Source organism: Argopecten irradians, chromosome 10, assembly GCF_041381155.1.
Source record: "Argopecten irradians isolate NY chromosome 10, Ai_NY, whole genome shotgun sequence".
Taxonomy (NCBI): domain Eukaryota; kingdom Metazoa; phylum Mollusca; class Bivalvia; order Pectinida; family Pectinidae; genus Argopecten; species Argopecten irradians.
In genome coordinates, this window is record NC_091143.1 from 18,909,544 (window position 1) to 18,935,814 (window position 26,271).

Consider the following 26,271-nt stretch of genomic DNA (forward strand, 5'->3'; position numbering starts at 1 on the left):
AAAAGACTTTATACTGTGAAATCATTTATTTTCGTTGGGCTCAATTTTCGTGGATTAAAAAATTTTACAATTTTGTTGACATTTAAAATCGTGGAGAAGGCCGTGCAGGAAGTTAGGTACTTATATAATCATCCAATGAATGCATAAACTAACATGACATTCGTATACATTTATTAAAAAAGAACAATTTTCGTTGGGACGTAAATTCGTTTGATTTTGGTCAAATAACGAAATCCACGAAAATTAAAACCCAACGAAAATTAATGATTTCACAGTAGATGGAAGAGCTGCCACAAATAGAAGACTACAAATCAAGTGATCTATGTCATATTCTAGAAGTAGAAGAGGGTAAGTTTAAGGCTCTGGTAGCTTTCCACTCAAAAACTGACATTAACTGGTCTAATATCTTTATCCTGAAAATTGCAGTTGGCTGTGAGAGTAACACAGCAAAAAAACTTTTATCATTTTTAATCATCTCAACCACTCTGAAACCAGTTGTCAAAACTATGAAACCAGTCATCAGAACTCTGAAACAAGTGTCTGGTGGGTAATTCATAATGGATCTCAACATGTAGGAATCAGATTTACAGAAATCCTTTATTTCATTCATTTCAAGTGGTCCAAAGACATATTCATGACCTGGAACTGTTTATGATGGCAAAAGAAGACGTGAAAAGTACCAAGATGAAAAATAATTGTTCAGTAAATATACATTAAGATTTTGACTTTTATTCACTAGTCTCTATAATAGATGCTTGCTAAATGAATTTTATAAGAAATGCAACAATTAATAATGATAAACTGCTAGCTTTCGCTATGGCAATTTCCATCAGTATGTATATAAAAGGCAAAAGCACATCACCAATGGACTTAAGTCAAGGAAAATAACAAACAAAGAATATTTTCATATGTTTTATATAGGTTAATTTACATTTTTACAAATATTTACATATATAATATGAAATTAAAAAAAAAATGTGTACAATTAATAGTACATATCACATCTTTTTTCGGTCCTTAACTGTAATACCATGGTTACTGAAATCCTTTGGAATAGTGACAATACTTTTCGGAAACATTTCTAATACTTAGAAGGTTTTCAAAATAATTACAATTATGATTGATATTGCAATACCTGAGGCACTTTTCCTTCGTTACACATTCAAATGTATTTGGCATTCAGCTTTTAATTTAATCCTATACAACACGGCTGTATCCATGATCAACATATTGTATATTCTATAAAGCAATACTAAATATCAACACAATTCATAAAAGTTCTTCTTTTGTTTGAGTTTCTAAACTGTGCTAGATCCTTTTGTAAAAGTTTTTCTTCCTTATTTGCACTTCATTAAAATAATTCCAGAGTCTTGAAAGTGTGTACATGATCACAGGTGAAATGTTTTGATCATTCTGGATGATGATAATGTTAGCAGTCCGGGCCGACCGGGCGAATCTCGTCACCAGGTACGCCCATCAATACCATCCATCGGTTTACATCCTTTTCTGCTCGGTGAGAATCTAGGAATGTGTGGGCAGAAATTTCATACTCTCTGTGTCCGAATGGGGTTCTGAAAAATATTGATTTCAATGAATAAATACAATACTAAGCATGGTACTTTATACAGCTTTAATTTAGGGGAAAATACATGCTTGGTGTGATTTATTTATAAACAAACAAAATAAAATTACAAATAAATTTGCAAGAGGTATACTGAAAGGGCTGTAGTGGCCAAGTGGTTAAGGCGTCCAGGTACTGACCACAGGTCAGTCGTTTTTCTCAAGGTACTCTGGCTTCCCTCAATTTAAACCTGGCACATCCTTAAATGGCTCTGGTTGTTAAAAGGAACCTAACTGAAAGGTATGCCGGCCGACGTAGAAAAAATATGTTGTCCTCAAATTATTATAGTTATCAAAGTTTCATGATTTTCAAGCTCAGATAAATGTCAAAACTCTTTAAACAACTAGATTGTTCTGAAGTCACCAGGAGCTTGTATGTTTAAGTTTTCTTTGGGTTATTTTTTCTTTGTTTTAATTTTTTCACGCACCTCATTTGAAAGTTCTCCTCCACAGCTAAGTCCTGGTTGGTCACTCTATGACACATGATTACTATACTGTTAGCCTAGACAAAGAAAACAAGGAACATATCAGTCAACAACTATGAGCTACTAGAGCAAGGTTATTACGTTTTTCTTTTAAAATATCTAGATTTTTTATTTTATTTTACTATTTTTCTTGAAATATATATGTACAGTGTATTAGTAAATAATTTTATCACATAATCAGCCTGATATCAAATGATTTCGCCTGTGTAATATTTTTGCATATGTCACTAGTATAATATGACCTGGAGTGATTTTCATTGGATGGAAATTCATTGTGACATCAGACAGAAACATTAAAATGACATCAGGATAAATAATGTGACGTAAGGATTACGATGACGATGGAACCAAATGGCTGCCTTTGCTGGATTTTCGGAATACATTTTGACGTGAAATTCTTTGCTATGTAGTTATTTGCACTTACGTGATAAAAAGTATCTTAATTTTGTGTTCATTTCATATGAGATTTTATGAAACTTATGTCAAAGCTTTATTTTTGCTCGCTGAGAATTAAAACTTCTTAGACCCGATCGTTTCATAAAATCTCATATGAAATGAACACTCATGTAAGATCCAATATATATTGATTGTCTCAAAAATACAATATTGAAGTTTTTTTTTTACATAATCCATTGGAAATAATTTTTAATTTGTATATTATAGAGTTATCTGCCCTGAAGGTAGGTTGTGACATCATGCATTTGTATGTGCAATGTCATATAATAATTTGAAAAAAAAGAAACATAAATTCCTGCTAACAGAAATAAATAGTGACATCAATGATGATCATAATGAATACTTATCAACAAGGTGAGATAACTCTATAAAATGCAAAAACAGAATACATACTGGAACAGGAAGACCTTCATTCTCCATCCTCATTCGTGGGTCGTAGTAGAGCATCCTCCATTTTGTGAGAGCGGATGGTTTAGGAACAAATGTGACAGCCTGGTGACGAGACTGGCTGGCAGACTTCTGAAGGGTAGCTCTGTCACTTTGTAGATAAAGCTGTAATCAGATGATACATCTCATTTATAATTTTACACCAGAGCTCATTATTAAAGATTTTAATGTGACTTTGAAAGATGCCAAATGAGTCTGTCATTAACATAAGGAGAAACTTATATCACAACAAGCTTACTAGTAACTGCCTTATTAATAAATGAAATACACTGAAATATACACATATATACAGGGTCTGATCATGTGCTTTAATATGAGGGTTTCTGAACACAACAAGAAATTAGAACATTGAATAGGGTGTTTGACCTTAAAAGAAGCCCCAGATAATTGAATGAATGAATGAATATATGAATGAATATATGAATGAATGAATGAATGAATGAATGAATGAATGAATGAATGAATGAATGAATGAATGAATGAATGAATGAATGAATGAATGAATGAATGAATGAATGAATGAATGAATGAATGAATGAATGAATGAATGAATGAAAATGAATAAATGAATGAATGAATGAATGCTACACTTTATAGTTGGTTATGAAGATCTTTGGTATATGTATCTGTATTGTACATAGTTATATACAGTTATTGTATCATTTTAATATTCCTCTGATATAACTAATTTGAGTCATTAACAGACAATAGTTGATAAGGAAAATTGGTAAATGTAGATATAATATGGAAATTGTATCCATTAAAGGCCACCCAAAAACATCCTTGGAAGAAGACAAGGAAAAACAAAATTTCTCTACTTATTCAGAACAGAAAATTCAAAACGGCTTGAGGTAAAACTTTTACAAAGGAAATCTCTAAAATCTACTTACATTACCACCCTCACCGTCCATTGTACACAGGTAAAAGTCCTCACCATAACACAGTTTGTTACCCTTGGCCTGGTAAGGTTCACAGCTGTAACAAACAATAACAGGGTCAACCAGAGACAGAGTGCTTCATTGGCTGGTTCCAATCACTTATGATCTCTAAACCCCTGGACTATCTCATAGTAAAACTGAAGGCAGCTCAGGGGAAACATCTGAACTAATCATAGGCTTGCATAGCTTTCCATAGTCAACCACAGTGTACCGTTAAGGTTCTTGTGATGTACACGTACATCAAAGGACTAAATTATCTGTTCTGTTGTCTCCAGTTTTACTATGAGATAGTTCAGTGGTGTAGAGATCGTAAGTGATCGGAACCCCTGGAGTATCGAGTTTGGGTCAATCAGAGACAAGGGGCTTCATTGGCTATTGGCTATTACCAAGATTTGTTCAAAATTAGAAGATAATATGGAATCATTATGTCTGATATATATCTTTAGTATTTATAACGATTAAATTCTTGCATGAAGATCTTAATATGATTATGCAAAGTATGTTATAATGTAATTTATCGGATGGCATAAACTTGTTGGTATTTACAAATTATAATGACTTATTATAATCATCAACAGTCTGGCTGTCTTTTCATAATGTAGAGTTATTTGGAGTATTGAACAAGTATTGGTTGTGTATATGATATTAAATTTACAAATGCTCATGGAGGTATTCTTACAAAAACTGATATGTATTGATCAATCAAAAGTTCTTAACCTCAAGCTGACACGAGCAGATAACTCTACAATGAAGAGAATCTAAATCAATGAAAATTTAATAATTTAAAAGTAAGTACACATGGTGAATTTCTCTTATACTCACCCTGTAATTACAAATGAGCTACGAAGGTTGGGCTCTAACGTTGTGCTCCCCGATACATCACAGATGCCCTCCATCTTTGTCATTTGTAGGAGGTTACTGGCCTGGGGAGTGGTCGTTAACATACATGTAGCGCGAGGGCCATCGTTTGTGTAGTTGGTACGATCTTGTGCTCCAAGACACTGCAGGGCTACCACATCCCCATAGTGTACACATCCATCTCTAGATATACTCAGACTAACCTAAGGGAAATAAAAGCAAGACATTACAATGTATAAAATTTTAACTTCCATGAAAAAACACTACAGCCAAACCTGTCTATAAAGACCATCCAAGGGATTTTGAAAAAAACAAATACTCTTTATATCCAAGAGGTTTTTATATACAGGTGAAATTGTGTTGAAATTGACCACTTGAGACCCTAAGAAAAAAGTCTTATTAATAAGTGGTCTTTATTTAAAGGTGGTCACTAAGGCAGGTTTGACTGTATAATGTAATTGCATGCCCTAAACGCCTTTAGCTTTGCAAGTTATTTGCCTGTGTTTATTTACTAAAGCATTGATGTTACTATTTTTTTAACTTCATAGAGGTATGAATGAAATTTTGTTTGCAAACTGTGTGAATCCATGTAGCGGATTCTCACAAAAGTTTGCAAACAAAATTTATTTCATACCTCTATGAAGTTAAAAAATAGTCACATCAATGCTTATAATTAATTTTTCAGACTACTTTACAACATAAAATACATTTAAATGTATGATTCTATTGATTTTCCAACCGATTATTTTTTTCTAAATCAATACGCAACGTCGACGTCTCTATTGTGACATCATGAATACGTCGGATTTTTGCGCTATTCTCAGATTTTTTCTTTAAAGTATATGAAGAAAAAGAATCTGCCAATCAGAGAGTTGGATTTAGCATGAAAACAAATGAGAATTAATCATAATTATGTATCAAGAATTATCTCTTTTTTTTTGTATCTTTTCCAATGGAATAATTGACATTTATACAGATAATTTGTGACAAATCTATTTTCTATTTGTTTCAATTTTCAATTCAAATTTTGAAATCAAAACTTGCATTGCAACCCTAAAGGTTAGAAAATGAAAAATTAATTTAAAATCACATTCAACCTTGATTTATTTTGAAGTTTACATGCAGTCTTTGACATTATCTTAAATTTCCAACTGAATATTTTTTTCTTACTGGTTTGAAGAGCATATCCTTCAATTTTGATCGCTTCTGAGATGGTAGTTCTCCTCTGTCCCTTTTTTCTAGAAATTCCTTCAGTGCATCCTAAAAAATAGCATTGGAAGTTGATTATCAAGAGTTTAATTTGATATCACTGCCTACATAAGTATCATCGAATATCAAATTATAAGAGCGCAGCTCTCTGCGCGGCCGAAGGCCGCGTAGAGCGAAGCTCTACTAACCATAACACGTGTGTGAGCATATAGATTCCAATACATTCCAGTACCCCTTGGACTTTGAAATCGTGTCCCGCGGGAAAAGTCTCGCGCCTCCATGTAGGCAGCCATGTTTTAATTCTCGTTATCAGCACGGCGAGATTTGAGATTTTCTGTACTAGACGAAACATGTCATCGGGATACGCTTTAAAATTACTTTAACTTACATATATACAAGAACAACGCAACAAATGTATTGGCCAAATATAATAATAGGGTACTCTGTATGTTCTCAAGCGCACGGCACCGTCAGCAGTGACGTCACAAAACCTGACGCCAAAGATGACGGCACTGTTTCCCGCGTATTTTTGATAACATGTGTGGCATATTTCCAAGTTTTCTCCGCATCTGATGAAAAGTAAATTGAACTATTGCATTTGGATTATATCGAATTCTTTCCAACTATTGATATCCTGTGCATATCAGTGAAATCAAGGACGTATATGAGAAGGATAAGTCACACTGAGTTTTGGGCAAAGACAGCGCAGGCGCTTTTGTGTTTGTGCACTGACCGTGACGTTGGGCGACGACTGATTTCCTTTGATATCTGCCGCCGCAGCCTTTGATGTAGCATGGGGGTGCGAGGGTTACCGTCTTACTTTCTGAAGCGTGCTGCCATTTCATGAGCGGTCGTGTTTTTTTTAACGAAAGTTTAAGACATTTCTTCTAAATCTTCCGTCTTTAAAGCAAGTTATAAACGTTGTGTAATTTCATTTACTTTACATTGGTGTTTCGTTTGACTCGATAAGACAAGTATTTGTTGAGAAAAACGGTTTTTATTCCCGGTTCATAAGCGTCTCGCGTGGTGTTTAGTAGTGTAAAGAGACAGACACGAATCCTTCTCACTTATAAATCCTTGGTGAAATATATTTTATTGTTAATCTCGTAGAAAAATGTAAACAATATAAAGTTATGATGTTATATAATCCTGTATTTACATGACATGGAGCTGCGCTCTTCTGAGGCTTTGCCTTAAATTCATATTAGTACAATTCATACACACAACAAAATGGTAATTTTAAAAACAAAATGCAACAGAACTTTATTACTATTCTTAAAGAACCTACCAGAGAAAATATTAATATTGATACATGTATTTGTTCCATACGTGAACAGTTTAAAAACCAGAACACAAACAAAAATAAGATCATTTATATCAAAAGAAAATCCAGAATGTTTTCTTTACCAGGTAAAATTTCTTTGGTATTGAATATGGTAAACCCCAATAAAATCAAAGAAAAAGCACTGAATCTAATGGGAAAAATGATGTTTCAATGTCTACTGTCAAGATATACATAATGACTGGACCATCAATTATTGCATCTGGCATCATTTTTGCTCTGGTAAGAATGTCAAAATAAAACCAGAGTAAAATTCGGTCAACGTACGTGGAACTTGCAAGTTAACGAACCGGTTAACAATTCGTAGGTAATCTTTCGTAAATTGAAGTATTTACCTCTTCTAGTTGGATGTCTTCATTCCAATTTCCAACTCGAACAGAAGAGTTATATGTTCTGACGTTATTCATTCTGCTTGCTTAGTTTCTAGCTGGACAATCTAGTTGCACACAGCTTCCTACTGAGCAATATGGATGTTTACCTTGACAACACTGTAATCCAACAGTGAATATACTGTAATGTTTATTATACTTTATAAAATAAAGAAATACAAATATACTTTGTTCCTGAAAAATATTGAAATTTATTGAAAACTTGATAACCATTTACTGATTTATCAATTATTTCTAATAATTTATTTCACAATATGTGCGAGTCTGTGGTGAATGGGCAAATACAATATGAAAACCCATCTAAAGAACTGTGAATAAAATCCGGATTAAACTAACAATGTTTTGGAGATGCATTTAATGGCACAATAAAGGCTTAATGGAAGAGCAAAAAAATAAGATTCTATATATTTCAATAAGTCTTTGTAATGATAGATACAAATTTTTAAAAATTTAAAAGTTCATGATAAAATATTATTCCGCTGAAATAGTAAACCTATCCGTCACCGAAAACGTTTTCCAATTTAAACAATGCTTGCTTCTCCTTAAATTTCGCATTATTTTTTATCTATTTGCTTGTTTGACAGATGAAAACTCCCTTTTAGGTCATATTTAAACAAATGAAGTTTTTCGCACATAAAGTATAGCTCGTTAGTGCATTTCATTTAGTCTCGCCGAATCGCGAGCATACGTCAATAAAATTTTCATCGGCCATATTTGTTGTTGGCAAAGCGGAAAGTAGGGGTGATATTAAAACTTGCTAATATACAACAACTAGAGTAAAGTTTTGTGACAACAATGACAAGTAGGGCTAGTGGCCTTGTTCAGCGCAAGGTTGTATCTTCACATGGAGCTGAAGGTGGGAAGGAACACCGGGAAGATGATAATTACAAAGAAGAAGAGGAAGATCACGATTCGAAGGAAACACGTCTCACTTTACTGGAAGAAGTTTTGCTGTTAGGGCTGAAAGATAGAGAGGTCTGTTCAAGTGGCAACTTTGAATCGAGCACATAATTGATGGGAAAATCATGCTAAAATTCCGTCTAAATAGCCCAATAGCCTATGAGTTGCATTTTTACCACACTTCAATAGCTAGGAAGCTAGTGCACATTTTGGAAATTGTCGACGTCATTGATTTGACTTATCGTATTCGGTAATTTCCTTTACAGATGATATGAAGTACAATATCAGTTATTCGATATTCTTGAAACTACTATGGACCCTCGCGATTATTTGCCTCTCGGTATCTTATTAAATAGACTTGTTTGTAGTTTATGGAAGCTAGATCTGCCACTTGTATTTTGGATGTCTAACATACCGGTTACAGATGTCTGGATCTCGTCAGTTTATGTAGAATAGGCTAAGATACCATCATAAAAAATCAATCGGAATGGGATCAGTGGAAACGAAGTAGGTTATTTTGTTCAATGAATCCAATATCCAAATTTGGCTGAAACAGTAAATTAGTCTCTACCAAGACGACAACCATGTCAGATCTATCGTTTGTGGCAATTAATATTTAAAAGGAATTAATATTTCTTTTGTAAATGAGCAAATGACCCAAAAAAAAAAAAAAAAAAAATCCTCTATGCCTTATATGGATTGAAGTACTGACTATGCATGTATCCAAAGCAAAATAGATCATTTTACATAATATGTATATTTGTGTTAATATAGGACATGATTAAACAATCAGTTATTGTTCAAATGATGACTGAGTATTGTTCATGCTCTGTCGGCGGTGGGGCATCTTTAATGCCTTAATTTTTCTAGCCCGTACAATTTTCTTTTACTGAACAACAATTCGATAACATTGTAATTAAACTTTTGAAGTTTTGCATTATATTATAATTAATAAACACATATATTACAAGGATAAACGCACGGTGGATTATACTTGTCTAAATTAGTAATGAAACTTTTCAAAATTCTCATTTTATTCAGTCATGCATGCGGAGAAAGTCTGGCCGGGTGACAAAAAAACCCTAGTATTATAAAAACATTGATTGATTATTGTTGGATAAATTCATTTACATACAAAATGCACATCTATTGCCACACTTATTTAATGAAATAAAGCTACTAAAAGGTGGTCATGCACGGACTCACCAGCTAATGTTCATATAATTTGAAAGATAATTACTTTTAATTAATTCGATTATAATACACTACTAGGGTGGGTACGGTACACCAATGCATCGTTGAATCATGGTACACTTCAACACGATACAAGTATCGCTCGACAGAACCAAATTATGATACGATATCGATCTGCTATATTGTTGTGAAAAACAAAGAGCAATCCTATATTGTCACTTCAAAATCCATTAAACTGTATTTTCTAATAGAATAACTGTAAACATATACCGAAAGATCGAAATTCTGAAAGTGAAAGTATAGTAGTTGTAAGTCTCGTTTCCGGGAATACAAGCACTGTGTTAGGTAGTGTTTGATTGGTCATTCCAATGAATGTAAATATGGTTATATATATATATTAGCCCAAGCAAATATGAGATTCCATAATCAGTGCCATATGTGTTTAAAAGCATGGCCAACACGGACGATTTGATTTCGCTGCAAGCACTACCGGTGACATACAGTAACCGCTAGTACTAGCAGTGCTTTATGTCCTGACACTGTGGACAGACTTATTTCCTAAAACAGAATTTCTAATCTGTGTCAATATAGAACTCTCTGTTAAAATTAGTTGGTGTTCAAATTTTTTTTTTAAATTACATCCATCAATCTGATTAAAATACAGATCCTTATTATCACTACGTTGGATAAGAGGATCTGAGAACATCCCTTTAGGGGTCACGTCAAAATGACCTTTTGAAATGGCCAATCAAATTGGCACTGCCAGAATCTTGACTGGGGACGAAATAGTTTGAAAAAGCTGTCCAAATTATTTTCGGGTATGTAGTCATCTCGCCCGAAAACACAACAAAGCTAATTGTATAAGTATACTGGGGCGAAAAGACTTTTCAATTGATGTTGTAAGGTGTAGAAACTGCATTTGCTCTAAAACACGTGGTATAAAGGTCATCTGGACGTGACCCCTTATGGGATATTGTCAGATCCTCTATTGAACGGAGTGGTTATAAGGATCTGTGTTTTAATCAGATTGTACATCCATTGAAGTGGTTCATTGCTTTGACAATCCCATTTAAATAAATAAAGTATTGTTATATGTATCGGATGGTAGGTGATCATGAGGTATCGTGATATGTATCGGATTGTACAATCACTATCGTCCCAGCTCTATACACCACTATGGAGAAGATTTACCAGTATATAGGCTTAGCCTGTTATCTCGTCCATTTATATGAACATTTTCATCTAATAGAATTTATTGAAATGAAACCAACAATGAATTATTTCCCTAATACAGCATGTTATTTATATTTTATGTGTCATAATTGATCTGTTCATATTACTAGCAACATAGCACAAACTTATACCTGGAACCCCATTAATTTGTTTACACAACTTATATGGGTCCCCGTGGTCTGGGATACCAAAATAATGTGATTAAAGTACAATTTACTGTCAATAAGTCCCTTCATTGATTGCAATTGTGACATCAAAAGAATCATGTTAAAAGTTAATGTCACTATCATCATAAGGTGTAACTAATCGACAGTAAATCTTCACCCACATGTTTTTGGTATCTCAAAAGCCCTGTATTAAACTTTGTAAATTTCTTAGCAAAAAGTTGATGTTTATTCTGTCTTTTCCTAGGGGTACACATCCTTTTGGAACGACTGCATATCTTCTGGATTGAGAGGATGTATATTAATAGAATTGGCCCTGAGAGGACGAGTGGAGTTGGAAAAAGCTGGAATGAGGAGACGGAGTCTTTTAAACAGAAAAATATTGTGTCGTAATAATAACCCAACTGGTGACGTCTTATTGGATGAAGCACTGAGACATGTCAAGGAGACTGAACCCCCAGAAACTGTGCAAAGCTGGATTGAATATTTAAGTGGTATGCTTTTTGTAGATAATGTAATTTTACTTCTATGGGATATATCATACATTGATGTTTTATATCATTTACTGTAATATCACAGAGGTATCATCTCCTGTAGATAGATAGATAGTGATTAATAGAATCTTTCCCGACCTTGAGGGTGCACCCGCAAAATAAGGGTCAAGGTTATACGTACCGGTCACACACGCTCAAGGTAGGGAATGATTATTTTTCTCCCTTATAAGAAGTTGAGATAGAAGTCTTAAAATAGTGTTCTCACTGCGATTTGAACATTGGTTTGTAGATTGCACATCAATATTGATATTGCCATTGTTTTGCCCAAACATTCTGTTCTAGAGGTTAATTAGCATATATAATCAGTCGTACCCTATGGATTGATAAGTTAAAAAATAACTCTCTCATGGTTAAAACAAGTGACAATTCTGTGGGTTTCCTCAATTATGTTTAGACAATATTTATGATTTTAAAGCAAAACATGACAGAATACAGCAATCAATACCTCAGTTTAGCATCAAAAACAGCATAAAGTTGAGCATAGCAAACAAAACAAAAAAACTAGTCATAAATTCAATTCAAGTTATAATTACATGGGTTTGTCAAGATATCTCAACCCTAGTGAAATATTTTTGTTGGTCAACCGTCTCAACCATAGTGAAATATTTTTGTTGGTCAACCGGAGGCTTTTCAAACTTGAAAACCTAATAGATAAATAAATATGGTACAGCCCACAGTTATCAGAACAATTTGAATATATAATACAAAAGTACATATAGTATATGTTATCTTTCAGGAGAAACTTGGAATCCTTTGAAACTGCGATACCAGCTTAGGAACGTTCGAGAGAGGCTGGCCAAAAATCTGGTAGAAAAGGGTGTATGTTCTACTGAAAAACAAAACTTCCTTCTGTTTGACATGACCACGCACCCCCTCACTGACTCAGGGGTAAAACAGAAACTAATCAAGAAGGTTCAGGATGCTGTCCTTAGTCGCTGGACCAACGACGCCCATAGAATGGATCGCCGACTTCTTTCTTTGATCTACCTTGCACATGCTTCAGACGTTCTTGAAAATGCATTTGCACCGTTGTCCGATGATGATTATGAAATTGCAATGAAGCGCGTGCGTGAGCTACTAGATTTGGACTTTGAAAATGAAAGTATGAAAGAGGGGACCAATGAGCTTGTATGGGCTGTGATCGCAGCTTTCAGTAAATGACAGATTATTTGTAGCCTTATAATTACACATAGTGGGATCACTGTTGCTTTCTTGCAAGTATGAAGACTGGATGCTTCTGGAGTGACCATTTCTGATACACATTATATATATAACAACATTATATTTACTACTAGGGAACTGATAATGTGTATAACACAATAAGTCATGCTGTTAACATTGGTTGTGTTAGATTAGAAGCTTGAGATACTCAGCTCCTTGTAGCCAGGAAAGTCACTCTTTAAAATCAGGAAACAGATCAAGATATTAGGTCCTTTAACTACAGTGGTCAATCTTAAAGTTCTCTTACCAGCTAGAAATAACGAGAAGTTTCTGATCTGTTGTCAAAAAACATATTCTTAATATTGAATTATTCTAACGGAAAAAGATAGTAAAAGAGAAAGTGTTTCAACAAGTTAGATAATATCTGTGGTTTCATACAAGAGATTGATTTTTTCAAAGGTTCTGGTTGACATTTTTTTTCTGTTAAGTAGTCTTTTTGCAATGTTGTACATGATTACACTATAAACCAACTTATTTCTTGTGCGTTTCATTTTTGTGGATGATCAGAAATCGTGAAAAACAATCGCCCTGATAATATGACAAGCACAGAAACAGCCGAAGCATGTAACCTAAAGTCGCTGTGAAAACAAATTGGTTTACAGTTTGGAATATTAAGGGTTTATAGTTAATATTTGTTCATTGATTTTAGTCATAAAGAAGTTCTCACATATTGCATGCATTGAACATAAAATTCAAAATGGTACCTAGTTATGTATTATGATATGTAACATATCCGTATATGAACAGAATACATAATGATTTATAAACGGTCATCTATGATCACCATAAGAATTTCAAAATATAAAATATACATCATATTTCATGCTATTTACAACATGCAAAAGATTTCAGTTTGGAGTTTAATGTGTTTTATATATTATTGCATTACATATACCAACTGGAGCCACTTGCACTAGAATCCTTGAAATTCATCTTTAGGGAACAGTTGTATATAAATATTTCTTCAATGAAAATAGATATAATGCACAAGTTTGAAGTTTGTTTAAATCATTTTCAGATTTGTTTCCTTGAGCCACTATTTTACTTGTAATTCAGTTTTACCTTTAGTTAGTTAACAACTTTGTGTGTGTGACTAGTTATAATGCCCATTTAATCATCAGAAATATTAAACATTCCTGTCTAGCTTTCCTTGTCTACTGTAACACCCCTGTAGATACCTATCAAATATCATCATTTCATATTAGCTGTGTAGATTTGCATATCTCTGGGGGTAGTGGTATACTCGGATATTTCTGTACTAGCCCTCCAGCCTTTTATAATCTATTTGTCTCTATATTTTTCTCGGTGTGAACCCGGTATATAATATGTGCATGATCTTAATACAATGATTTTGGCATTTCTGTATCGGTCAGTTTTTTCATCTTGTATCAAATGTACATGATACATCATTCAAATATAATACAGTTTCCGAGAATCCCTTATAATCATCAAACTTGTCCATTAAATCTGGTAGGCCGTATCATCAGATCCAAGGTGTGAATCGCAACTATATTTTGTATTGAATCATGTGTATGGGATTTCATGTCTGGTTGTAGTTTGTTTAGAGTCTGTGTTTTAGATCTTTAATATTCACAGCAGCACGAGTTCTTTTTTAACATCTTTTCATGCATTTATATACCGTTAAAATCTCGTAAGTGTTATATTTAGTGCATTGTATACCACCTGTACAAGTTGAGTTTTTGTACAATTACTAACATTACATTCATTTTGCCTTTACCTCTTATTGATGAGCTGTTTACTAGTAATCACAACATCTTGCTTATGTTAGTTTCAAAAGTACATATGTAGTCAGTATTGTTGAGTTTATTAAATCCCCCCCTGTCATGTTGGAAAAACATCAGGAGGTTCTTTTTCTTAAAATGTAGAAACTGTCTTAATGTAGATAGGCCCAATTTATTTTTTGAAAGTGTGTTAATAAAAGTAAAGTATTTGCAGAAAAAAAAACATTTAAAAAAAAAATACTCTATACACAAAACTACCCAAAAGAAATCCATTTACAGCTCCATGAATTTCATTATACTCTTTATGTAGTTTGAACACTTTGATAAGAGGTAGGGATGCATTTTAATACCATTATGTTATTGATAAATGATGGGGGAAGATCAACTTTCTCCAAAACCTCTATTGCTGTCCCCTTATATGAATGTGAAGTTGTTCACCCATTACCAGTTTTTGGTGTGGCTTCAATTTTAAAACATTAAAGACTATATATAGATATTATAAAAATTGAAATTCATTAATATATATTACAAGTGCTACTACCCAAGACCAAGTCCTACATATATATAATATTTATTTTTGTTTGTTTTGATTTGTAATCTGTGACGTCATTGTTGGTTGTTGTTAATGCTGGGATAACAAAAAAATTTATTATTTGTTTTCTTCTTAATGTGACCACAGAAATTCTGATGTTGGTAACCCAATCTGTAATTGCATATTACAGAGTTACCTGCCCTTACGAGTAGGTACTTATTGTTATGTTTTGTTTTCATGTGTGAATCTGTGACATCTTATTTTTAAGGGACAATGATGTCATTTTAGCTCCCTAAGAAAAGATGTCGCGTGATACCAGCCTGTAAGGGAGAGAACTCTGTAATACGCATAGAAGCAATAGTCTGATGTATCAATATAGATAAGTCTGTCAGGGGGTTTAAACTTCTGGTCCCAGTATTTGTTTACAACTGTCACTGATCTCTGTACTGATAGAGTATTGATCATCACTGTTAAGTTTCCTTGGTTTTGAACGAGAGTGGTTTAATAATTGAAAATTTACCTTTGTTTTATTTGTGTTTAGATGAACACACTGTAGCTTGGCTTTGTGCATTGTCTAGTTTTAGAATGAAAGGCTATGTGAAAGTGAACTCGGATGTTTCCTGAAGTAATGCTGTTACTAAAGTTAACATTAGGAATGAAGTAAACAACTTCCAATGATAAATGTTATATATAAAAAGTAAAATTTGGTCACTTCAATCAAACCCCTTGTGAAATATTAAAATCGCAGTATGATTGTATTTGTGATAGAAAAAGTCCTTATCTTATCAGTATTCATCTAGCATATTTAGCTATCCTTGTTCTTTCCGCAACTTTCATAGAGAAAAAATTCACACTAAAGCACATTTACAATGACGGCGACGATTAGGTCACAAAGTAGTTATTCTGGTGTGGTTGTCATATCTTTTACTACATTGGGAATTATATATTCAAATCATTAGATTTGATAGTGTATGGATGGAATGAAAGGGCTTTTATATGTTTGTTGTAAATGTGTTTTACTGCAAGTTTGATTTAATATTATAATTATCTGGCATAGGAAGAACTGGCTTAAGTATTCTCCAGTATATTTACATGTTAAGAAACTATTAAAAGTCTAAAAATGAAATGAAAAATCAGACAAACAAAAAATTTAAAAAAAAAAAAAAATATATGGGAAAAAATCACCAGCAATGATAGATGATGTTATTGAGGTTATTTATGGTTTGGTGAGAATCACAAAAGAGTTTGGAGATGTAGTAAGTTATGATATTTGTACATATTGTGTATATATTCTAATCTTTTCATTATACTTATGATTTAGGGAAAAAATTTGTTTTGACATGCTTAATCTATGGTTTAAGATAACTAGGTGGAAACTTGCATCTACCAAGAATGATCATAATGTTGGTTTTTATATAAAAAAATACAAAAAAAATCATAGAATTTTTCCATCATTATAATTACTATTATATGAGATGCGACATTTTTATTGTGAGGGTATTGATAAAACGGTACATTTATTCCACTGGTACATATATAACAGTACCAACACAGGCCTGGTAATCATTGTACTCTGTATAGTGACGCTGGAATAAATCACATTCTAAAATATGATCGGTCTTGTGTGATTTTTGGCTTGTCTGCCTCCTCGGTAATATTATCATCCTCTTTATATTTGACTTTCATTCGCATATACAAATGTAGTATAAAATTTTCATTCTTAGCAATTTTCAAGTTTCTTTAAATGAAAGAACTTCACTTACTTTTAAAGATGCTCCACCGCTGACAAATGGTATTTTTTCACTATCAAAAACAGGAGCAGACGATTTAGTATTTTTCTTTAGTTACAAAAATTACTTACTTTACACCATTACCACCATTGAAAAAGTTCGAGCTTCTTATTTTATTTCAAGTTAGAAATATGAAAAATAATTAATTGCATCCCGAAAAAATTCTGTGGCACTATATCCTATATGGAATGAAGTACTGATTGCGCATGCATCAAAGGCGAAAGAAATTATTTCCATATTATTTTTTGTGTTAATTAGGCATATACATACACGATTCAACACCAATAATTGTTCAAATGATGAATATTATTTATGCTCTGTCGGCGGTGGAGCATCTTTAAGGTTAAATGGTTAACTCTGAAAAAATAACATTTAGTCATCTTCGTAATTTACAAGAGAAATGTTGAGATAAAGATGATACTCTGTTTTAGAATGTATGTAGATAGATGCAGGCCCATGGTGCCTCTTGTGTTACTTAGTTTAATTCACTACCATAGCAAAATCTTAAATGTACATACAACAATCTTTATATGATTTAGATGTCGCCTGTGAATCTTTTGTAGACTTCATTTCTGGTACATCAAGGCACTTCTCGAAATAAAAAAAAAATAAAAAATAAAAAAACCAGGCTTAATATGTGTAATCTATATATAATTTGAGGTGTAAATGTGATAGCAGTGGTGGGAAATGGGAAATACCTCATCAGCACTTCGGGAAGTATACAAGAAAGGACAGGAAATCTCGGTCTTAGGAAGTGTTCTACAAATGGACCCATCTATGATGCAGTAGAACATAGAACAGAATGGTATGTGATTTCATTGAAGCAACAAACTTAAGTAACCCTTTTCATGTTAACGGTATAAATATTCTGATAATGTTCTAGAAGAAATAGTCTCGATAATTTGTAATGGTACATTCATTTTAGATGTCTTAAATCCAGTGGTTTTTACTGTTATTGTACCACTGAATCCACCTGGGTTATGGCTGAATGCTTTACTTACTTGGTACTTCAATAGTTAAACATCCTCGATACTCCAGGGGTTCCGATCACTTACGATCTCTACACCCCTGGACTATCTCATAGTAAAACTGGAGCCAACAGAATAGAACAGGTAATTTAGTCATACGATGTACATCAAAAGAGCCGTATAACGGTACACTGTGGTTGACTGTGTGGCTTTGATGTTAGGCGTCGCTCTCTCTGTAGTCTTCAAAGGAAATCTTTGCTAGCCTGTGATTGGTCAAATGTTTTCCGCTGAGCTGCCTTCAATTTCACTATGAGATAGTCCAGGGGTGTAGAGATCATAAGTGAACGGAACCCCTGGAATATCGAGGATGATAGTTAAAAAACTGAGGACATTTTCTAAATTCGTCAACAATACTAAAGAAACCGTACATAGGGTTATTTTAAACTTTATATGTTCCTGGTGGTCAAATATTGCTTGAACCTGATTTTGAGGTCACATATAAGGTAACATCTGAATATTTTAAGAATTGTTCAAGTCCCTGTATAGCTAAAGAGTGAAGTGTTCGATTGGTTTTAAAAGTCACATTGCATACGAAAGAAAATGCTTTCATCACATCATTTACCCTACATATCATGGTACATAAAATAGTTCACATTTTCCAGACGGTTGTAAAATCTTGGTGATACATGTAATAATAGTCATTCCGTTAAGGACAAGAGAATGGTTGCTATGAAACATTCTATTAAAGGCCGATATTTCCTTTTCTACTTTTCACAACATCGTAGTATGAAAATTACGTAACTCAAATTGTCCACGTGAACATCCCTTTACCCAATTGTTCACAAAATAATTACTATTGGGTAAATCCAATTTGCACCCAAAAATCTCCTAACCCATGCAGATTGTCCACGTTAATTTGGCCATGCGTGAAATAAAGTAACCCCAGTTATCCTCGTGAACATTCCCCAACCCTAATTTCGTTACTTAGGATATACACAAAAAAAATTCCCTAACCTCAATTGTTCACCTGAAAAAGCCTTGGCTCCAATTTCCCGCTAAAAAAAATTGCTCATCGAATAGTTGCGTAACACCGATTTTACACGTGGAGATTCCGTAAACCAATACTATCCAGGTGAACCCCAAATTGTCAAAGAGAAAGTATTGTTACTTTCATTGTCCACATTAAAATTCCTTAGCTCCAATTTTCTTGGCTTCTATGACCAAGGCGAAAATTCCGTGAAAACTTCGAAAGTCCCATCAAAATATTGTAGGTTTGGCCCAGATTGTTAAGTAGCCTGAAAATGAACATTAGATGAACCAATCGAGTTTAGTCATGGCACCAACCTTTGACAGCACGGTGGAGAAGCCACGTGATAAAGAGTCTAATTTCAGACAAAAAATAAAGACATCAAGTCCCTAGCGCAATTCATTTTTCTTGTAACAGACATGGGACAACTTGTGCGGAAAGACTGGAGTTTGAGTCCCGAACTCTTGAAAAAAATGTTGCAGACGATTATTTACTTCTACTCTTGTCTCCTTTTAGTAGTTGCAAGTCTCCTTTCGGTAGTTGCATTATGACGTCATAGAAGTCAATTGCTATTGTGACGTCATCGTTCAACAATAGATACCAACTTGGCTACTGGGGAAACTAGGCCTACTCTGAGAGGTAAGTTATTATCATTAGTGTTTTAACATCTTATTTAATCAATGGTATTTAATGCAACAAATAGCCTTTGATTATCGACATTAGGTTGCATGACTAGAAGATACCGCGTAACAGGAAAACACATTTGGTGAATCCGATGGAAATTCTGGATTCTCCAGTCAGTAAGATGTTATTCATGCACTTTTCCCTATTCAAAAGGTAGTTGCGTTGTACAGGAAACATTGATGGGGGGTGTTACGTACATGCCAAACGAAACCATAGCCGCAGGCGATGCGCTATAAGTTTCCACATTTGAGTATAACAATGTAAAAGTCCAAATCAATACAAACATAACTAGTACATAAAAGATGATACAGAAATATTCGCAGAGAAAAAAATATCAAAAATATTATCAGAGTCATTTTAATAACCCCTTTCCTCTTCTTAGATGTTGACATGTCGAGGGATCACCTAGGACAGAAAAGGAGCTCCAAGGTTCTGAGGCCAGCCATTAGTAGGGAGAGACGAGAGAGTTCTACGGTAGGTCTGATCATCACTGTTTGTGAGAGTTCTACGGTAGGTCTGGTCATCACTGTTTGTGAGAGTTCTACGGTAGGTCTGGTCATCACTGTTTGTGAGAGTTCTACGGTAGGTCTGGTCATCACTGTTTGTGAGAGTTCTACGGTAGGTCTGGTCATCACTGTTTGTGAGAGTTCTACGGTATACGTCTGTCATCACTGTTTGTGAGAGTTCTACGGTAGGTCTGGTCATCACTGTTTGTGAGAGTTCTACGGTAGGTCTGGTCATCACTGTTTGTGAGAGTTCTACGGTAGGTCTGGTCATCACTGTTTGTGAGAGTTTCTACGGTAGGTCTGGTCATCACTGTTTGTGAGAGTTCTACGGTAGGTCTGGTCATCACTGTTTGTGAGAGTTCTACGGTAGGTCTGGTCATCACTGTTTGTGAGAGTTCTACAATAGGTCTGGTCATCACTGTTTGTGAGAGTTCTACGGTAGGTCTGGTCATCACTGTTTGTGAGAGTTCTACGGTAGGTCTGGTCATCACTGTTTGTGAGAGTTCTACAATAGGTCTTGTCATCACTGTTTGTGAGAGTTCTACGGTAGGTCTGGTCATCACTGTTTGTGAGAGTTCTACGGTAGGTCTGGTCATCACTGTTTGTGAGAGTTCTACGGTAGGTCTGGTCATCACTGTTTGTGACACCAACGTATATCATGGTAGTATTATAACCATGACATATCAAAAGGTCAATGTTTGAAACCATACGTTAATTGAATGGTGTTTTTCCATCCCAATTAATCATGTCACAGAAATTTTCTTTAATAGCATATCACTCACCAAAAGATAAAACTTTGCAGAATGGATATTGATAAGTTCTCATTTAGGTTATATTGTTAGAGTTCGTATTGATAAACCACACATTTACCTTGAATTTATCATTTCACCAGAGCGTAAAGCGACTATATGTGGATGTAGAGCCCGGATACCCTGACCCAGCGCCTCCTCATGGCAGGAAAGAAGAAATATTTAACCAGAACGAGTTTACTCACGTGGACACGTACGTGAGAAAGGTAAGTTCTTGTAATTTGCGATGGACATAACTGTGAGCAGTCAGTGGCGTCAACATCTTGTCAGATGACGTCAGTAAAACTATGCCGTGCAATTATTTATAGCCTTTTCTACGATTTGTTGATTGTCACTTGTTATACATTCCTTAGCTGCCTTCGTACAATGAAGTCAATATTGTCGAAAATTCACAGATATATCTACAATATTACTCAGCGTAATGAACTTTGTGTTAGAATGACAAACGATCACGATTTGAATATAGAAGGCACGTGTATAATTGTAATGTATATTGAAGTATTTTTCTCATTAAGGCTCCGTCAGGGATAGGAGAGAGTTATGAGGAGTTGTTGGATTACCTCATACGCGAGTCAGACTCGGATCTGGAGAAGATACGGGCTCTGTTTTACTGGCTGATCCTACAGAAGGTTCCGATGTTACTATGTCAGAAGGACATCCCCTCCCCGGATACCCCTGTCGGATACCTACACCTGGTCCGGGAACGGAAAGGAAGCTACTCCGAACTGTTCACCACACTTTCCAGGTAAGCCCCTGGTCGGCCTTCAATGGCTGGGTTGATATACTGGTTCAACAGTCAACACTAACGTCATTGGCATTAGTGCACCGGTTTGGCGGAGGGTGGACGGCGGACGATTATAGAGCAATGGCTGGGACCACCGATGCTTTTATCCCATCGCGATGTCCCAACCCATTACACTGTAATTATTGGTAGTAGTCTTCTGGAAAGTCAGCGCATACCAAAGGTTGAACATGACAGCTCTGTTTTATTTGAGTAATGCAATTTCTTCGTACTTTGTATACATGATAAGAAGCATCAATACATAATATTGCATTATATAGACTTAAATATCGAGGTGTTACAATATGTCACAAACGTCGATAAATTGTCTTTGAATTACTTCAGTATGATCAATCGATTTCAGAAAAGCTGGAATCCCTTGCGTAACCATATGTGGCGTTGCAAAAGGTGTTGCGTACGAAGTTGGAGAAAAGATCGACAAAATAAGAATGAAGAATTCCTGGAATGCCGTGTATGTGAAGGGAGGATGGCGCCTGCTCCACCCATACTGGGCGGCCATGTCTGCGCAAGGTTACAACACTGGACGCTGGACAGTGGTCGAATGTCCAGACTTTCACGAGGAATTCATGCCAAAAGGCGGAAGTAAATCCTTCATCGTCCATTCTATGGTCAATGAGTTCTTCTTCCTTACTGATCCGGACCAATTCATCACCAAATGTTTCCCCAATGATGAACGCTGGCAGCTACTGAAGACACCCTTCACGAAAGAAGCCTTTGAATCCACGCCGTTCTTACAGCCATCTTTTTATGAGCTTGGACTTAAACTAACAAGTCATAAGAAATGTGTCGTCCACTCACAGCATGGGAAAGTAAGCATTACTATTGAAATGCCAGAAAGGTCACACAACCGACTTCAGTTCTCCTATAAACTTTATCGTTCGCGAGAGTGCGAGGATGAAGGTGAATATGAATATTTCAAACTAGAAAGGTTTGTGCTACAATACTGCCAAGGCTCGACGGCCTTCACGGAGATTCGCTTTCCTCCCGTGGCTATTGGAGTATATAAACTAGAGCTTCATTGTAGGGACCCAAAACATAGGCTCGTCTCGGAGTGGATCTGCGACTTCAAGGTCGTCTGCTCAGTTGGCATGGAGATTTGTGACCCTCTACCAGTTGTGCCATCCATAGGGTGGGGTGCCGGGCCGGAGCTGAAACGTCACAACATCGTGGCTCGTACCCACACTGACGGAGTTTATAACATAGATGACGATCTGGTGACAGAGGTATGGTTTCAGCACGACCGTGATACAGAAATCTTTACAGAGATTGTCCATAACTCGCTGTCGAAGAGCGAGCTTGTGGAGTGTCTGTCACAGACCTTTATCAACGAGGACTCGGAGACTGTAATCCGGGTCAAACCTACCATAGAAGGAGAGTATGCTCTTCAGATATTCAGCAAAAAGAAGGATGCGCTGAATCTGGAAAATGTTTGTAACTTCCTTCTACAACGGACTCAAGTTGTGGAGGTAAGGTTATCCCAATTGATGTTTAAATAAAATGTTTTATTGTTTCTCACTTCCTGTTTCAAACAGGACGATGTCGGGTTTAAAACCTACCGGTTTTGTCTTTTCTGATAACACCTAATCACCACAAGGCAAGGGTATCTTCGTATACAAAATATAACTTAAGACCAACGAAAATAAAAGAATTCCCAGGTCAAAGTAGTTTCTACTGCTTATTTCCCAAAAAATATGCTTGCCAATCAAATTAAGACTTCATTGTCTTCGGTTCGGTACTACGCCTCCAATACAACATATAGCTAATCGGACAGTTAGGTTCCTTCAGACTAATATGCAATTGAAAGCTATCGGTATATATTTGAAGTCATGTAAATCTTATACTTTGTCATTAATTCTAATATTAGAATCCCAGTATGGCTGAACTCCGAGAACAACTAAAAGAGGCAACAGAAGACGGGGATACAAAAGCAATGGCTTCACTTTTGGATGAATGTTCGAAAAGGGGTCTAGAGGACAGAGGAGACTTTACAAAAGCCAAGCGGAAATTTCATCTAAACCGCCTTAATAACGGTGATATTATTGTACATTATCATGTCGTATTTAGTCGCACGCATAGGCAAATGTATGTAAACGACGTAAATATCGCTAAATTACAAGTTTGTGATGGACACCATTTGACACAAATGACATTTTCTATTGTAAAGTCTGAACGCTAGCAATTGTATTTCATGTTTTACTTAAAACTGTTTCCTTGTATATTTGCATCATCAACATAATCATCTACCCAACAGAAATCAGAGAGGCCATGCAGTCTAAAGATCTGGACAAGTTGGACGCAGCCATGCATAACTTAAGCGAGACGTCACTGAAGCATGAACTAGGAGGAATCTTGGATGACGCCGAGACTATGCGTAGCCGACTTCGTAAGCTAAAGAGACTTCGGAAAGCCGTTCTAGAGATGGACGCAAAAAGCATTTCCGAGATCAGGAGTTACCCCAAACCTCCCGCCCCTGTACACGCAGTGATGGCGGCCACGTTTCTGCTGCTTGGAAGCAAGGAAGTCGATTTGCGGGTTCGTTCTTCTTATCATTTCAATGATTTGCAACAGACATTTTTTTTCTGTTTAAAATCACATATATTATCTTGGAAACACAAGGTACGCTGGTAATACTATTCATATAAACGCACTTCCACTACCGCAGATAATGAAGGCAGTAAAATATTAGATCCCATAGTATTGTCTTGTATTATTTCTACACCTGCTTCTATAGGTGGTAATTAACCTTTATGTACCATTGTATTGTTTTGTATTTTTTTAATACAACAGAAATGGCCAAAAGTGCAAGGTTTGATTTCCAAGAAAGGAAAAGATGGACTGAAGCGTCGAGTAGCGGCTTTCCAAATGAAGAAGTTGCGTCCGGCTGTAGTACTTCGAGCCAAGGAAATCGTCAGCAAGTATGATATGGAGACCATCCAAATTGCTAGTGCCGGGGCAGCTACTTTCTACCAATGGGTACGTGGTTTGTGTAAAACATTGTTCTCCGTCAGTTGGAATGGGTTTCTGTGATACATATGTACGGTTAAGTTTCTTATAAAAGGCTGGTATATTGCTGTTCCATGAAAATGCGCCACGTTCTTTAAAACACAATTTAGTTTGCTCTGCGAATTCATTCACGATGAAGATACTGCGGTTATATTAACTTTATCAAAATTAGACATAGTGCCGCGAATCGTTGTTCTATCAATGGTGCCGTGAATTGGTGTTTTATAAAAGATGCCATGAGTTGGTGTTCTATAAATGGTGTCGTAAATTCGTGTTCTATAAATGGTTCCGTAAATTGGTGTTCTATAAATGGTGCCATGAATTGGTGTTCAGTAAATGGTGCCATGAATTGGTGTTCTAAAAACAGTGCGGTGTGTAATATAAATCGTGCCATCTTCAATAAATAGTGCTGTGAATTGGTGTTCCGCAAATAGTGTTTGCGTCAATTGTTATTCTGTAAATAGTGCATGCATAAATTGTTATTCTGCAAATAGTGCAGGCATAAATTGTTATTCTGTAAATAGTGCAGGCGTGAATTGTTATTCTGTAAATAGTGCAGGCGTAAATTGCTATTCTGCAAATAGTGCAGGCGTGAAATGCTTTTCTGCAAATAGTGCAGGCGTGAATTGTTAATCTGCAAATAGTGTAGGCATGAATTGTTATTCTGTAAATAGTGCAGGCATGAATTAGTGTTAGATATAAATGGAGGCGTAAATTGGTGTCCATTGATACGTCTGTAGGCTTGACAATTTGACATTGTAAGTACATATATACTTTGATTGATTGACAATCAAATATTAATAAAAAAAAAAAACGGTAGTCCTCTACTAAACACATAATGGTGAATGGATTCTAAATCAGTACACATTATTATTATGTATCAATTCTGAGATATACTGCGTATGTGTAGAATGTTGTACTAATGCCATTTTAAACATTTCTTTCTACATTGATAGATGTGCTCATAATCTAACGTTTTATTGCTTATCATTTCAGGTTATTACAACAATACACGACTATGAAAACTAATGGAATACAGAATGATATGATGGACAAATTTTCATATTTCCTTCCAAAACAACTACAAACATTGAAATCAAATACAAGATAGTTGCACTGCATATTGAGTTAATTCTTCTACATAAATTGGATTAATCTCATCTTGCAGTTGAAACAACAGAAAAGTACAGCATTTCTGTTTTTCTTTTCTTTTTAAGAATAAATTTTGTAATTAAGATATAATACACTGAAAAATAAATGCTATGTTGGGCTTGTATATCTCAATAAAGTTTACTCGTTTTATTGCATTGATAATTTTTTTTCCTTAGAAAAAAAACCCAACAGTTTTCCTTACTTATTGAGAGTCAACACCTTTTGGTGATTTTATGTTTTTATGTT

At 35.1% G+C, this 26,271-nt stretch overlaps 3 protein-coding genes across 4 annotated transcripts; 2 read left to right on the forward strand and 1 right to left on the reverse strand.

Moving 5' to 3' along the window:
- Window positions 1-899: 899 nt before the first annotated feature.
- On the reverse strand, window positions 900-7,849 carry LOC138333333 (cilia- and flagella-associated protein 161-like). The gene is made up of 7 exons (XM_069281645.1): window positions 7,691-7,849; window positions 5,975-6,064; window positions 4,769-5,007; window positions 3,899-3,983; window positions 2,955-3,113; window positions 2,049-2,122; window positions 900-1,571 (listed from the first exon to the last, which is right to left on the reverse strand). Exons 1-7 carry the CDS (start codon window positions 7,760-7,762, stop codon window positions 1,430-1,432), a joined length of 861 nt encoding a protein of 286 aa, XP_069137746.1. The 5' UTR covers window positions 7,763-7,849; the 3' UTR covers window positions 900-1,429.
- Window positions 7,850-8,431: 582 nt separating this feature from the next.
- Window positions 8,432-16,895, forward strand: LOC138333325 (Golgi phosphoprotein 3-like). Its single transcript, XM_069281630.1, has 3 exons — window positions 8,432-8,719; window positions 11,483-11,729; window positions 12,526-16,895. The coding sequence occupies exons 1-3, from the start codon at window positions 8,540-8,542 to the stop codon at window positions 12,948-12,950; spliced, it is 852 nt and encodes a 283-aa protein (XP_069137731.1). The 5' UTR covers window positions 8,432-8,539; the 3' UTR covers window positions 12,951-16,895.
- Window positions 16,896-19,653: 2,758 nt separating this feature from the next.
- On the forward strand, window positions 19,654-26,153 carry LOC138333328 (hillarin-like). Of its 2 annotated transcripts, XM_069281632.1 has the most exons (9): window positions 19,654-19,708; window positions 20,136-20,227; window positions 21,152-21,274; window positions 21,584-21,813; window positions 22,214-23,336; window positions 23,735-23,900; window positions 24,122-24,402; window positions 24,658-24,843; window positions 25,870-26,153. In XM_069281632.1, the coding sequence occupies exons 2-9, from the start codon at window positions 20,144-20,146 to the stop codon at window positions 25,900-25,902; spliced, it is 2,226 nt and encodes a 741-aa protein (XP_069137733.1). In that variant the 5' UTR covers window positions 19,654-19,708; window positions 20,136-20,143; the 3' UTR covers window positions 25,903-26,153. The 2 variants fall into 2 exon arrangements, with proteins under 2 accessions (XP_069137733.1, XP_069137734.1); XM_069281633.1 differs by lacking the exons at window positions 19,654-19,708; window positions 20,136-20,227 and adding an exon at window positions 20,869-20,877.
- Window positions 26,154-26,271: the final 118 nt, after the last annotated feature.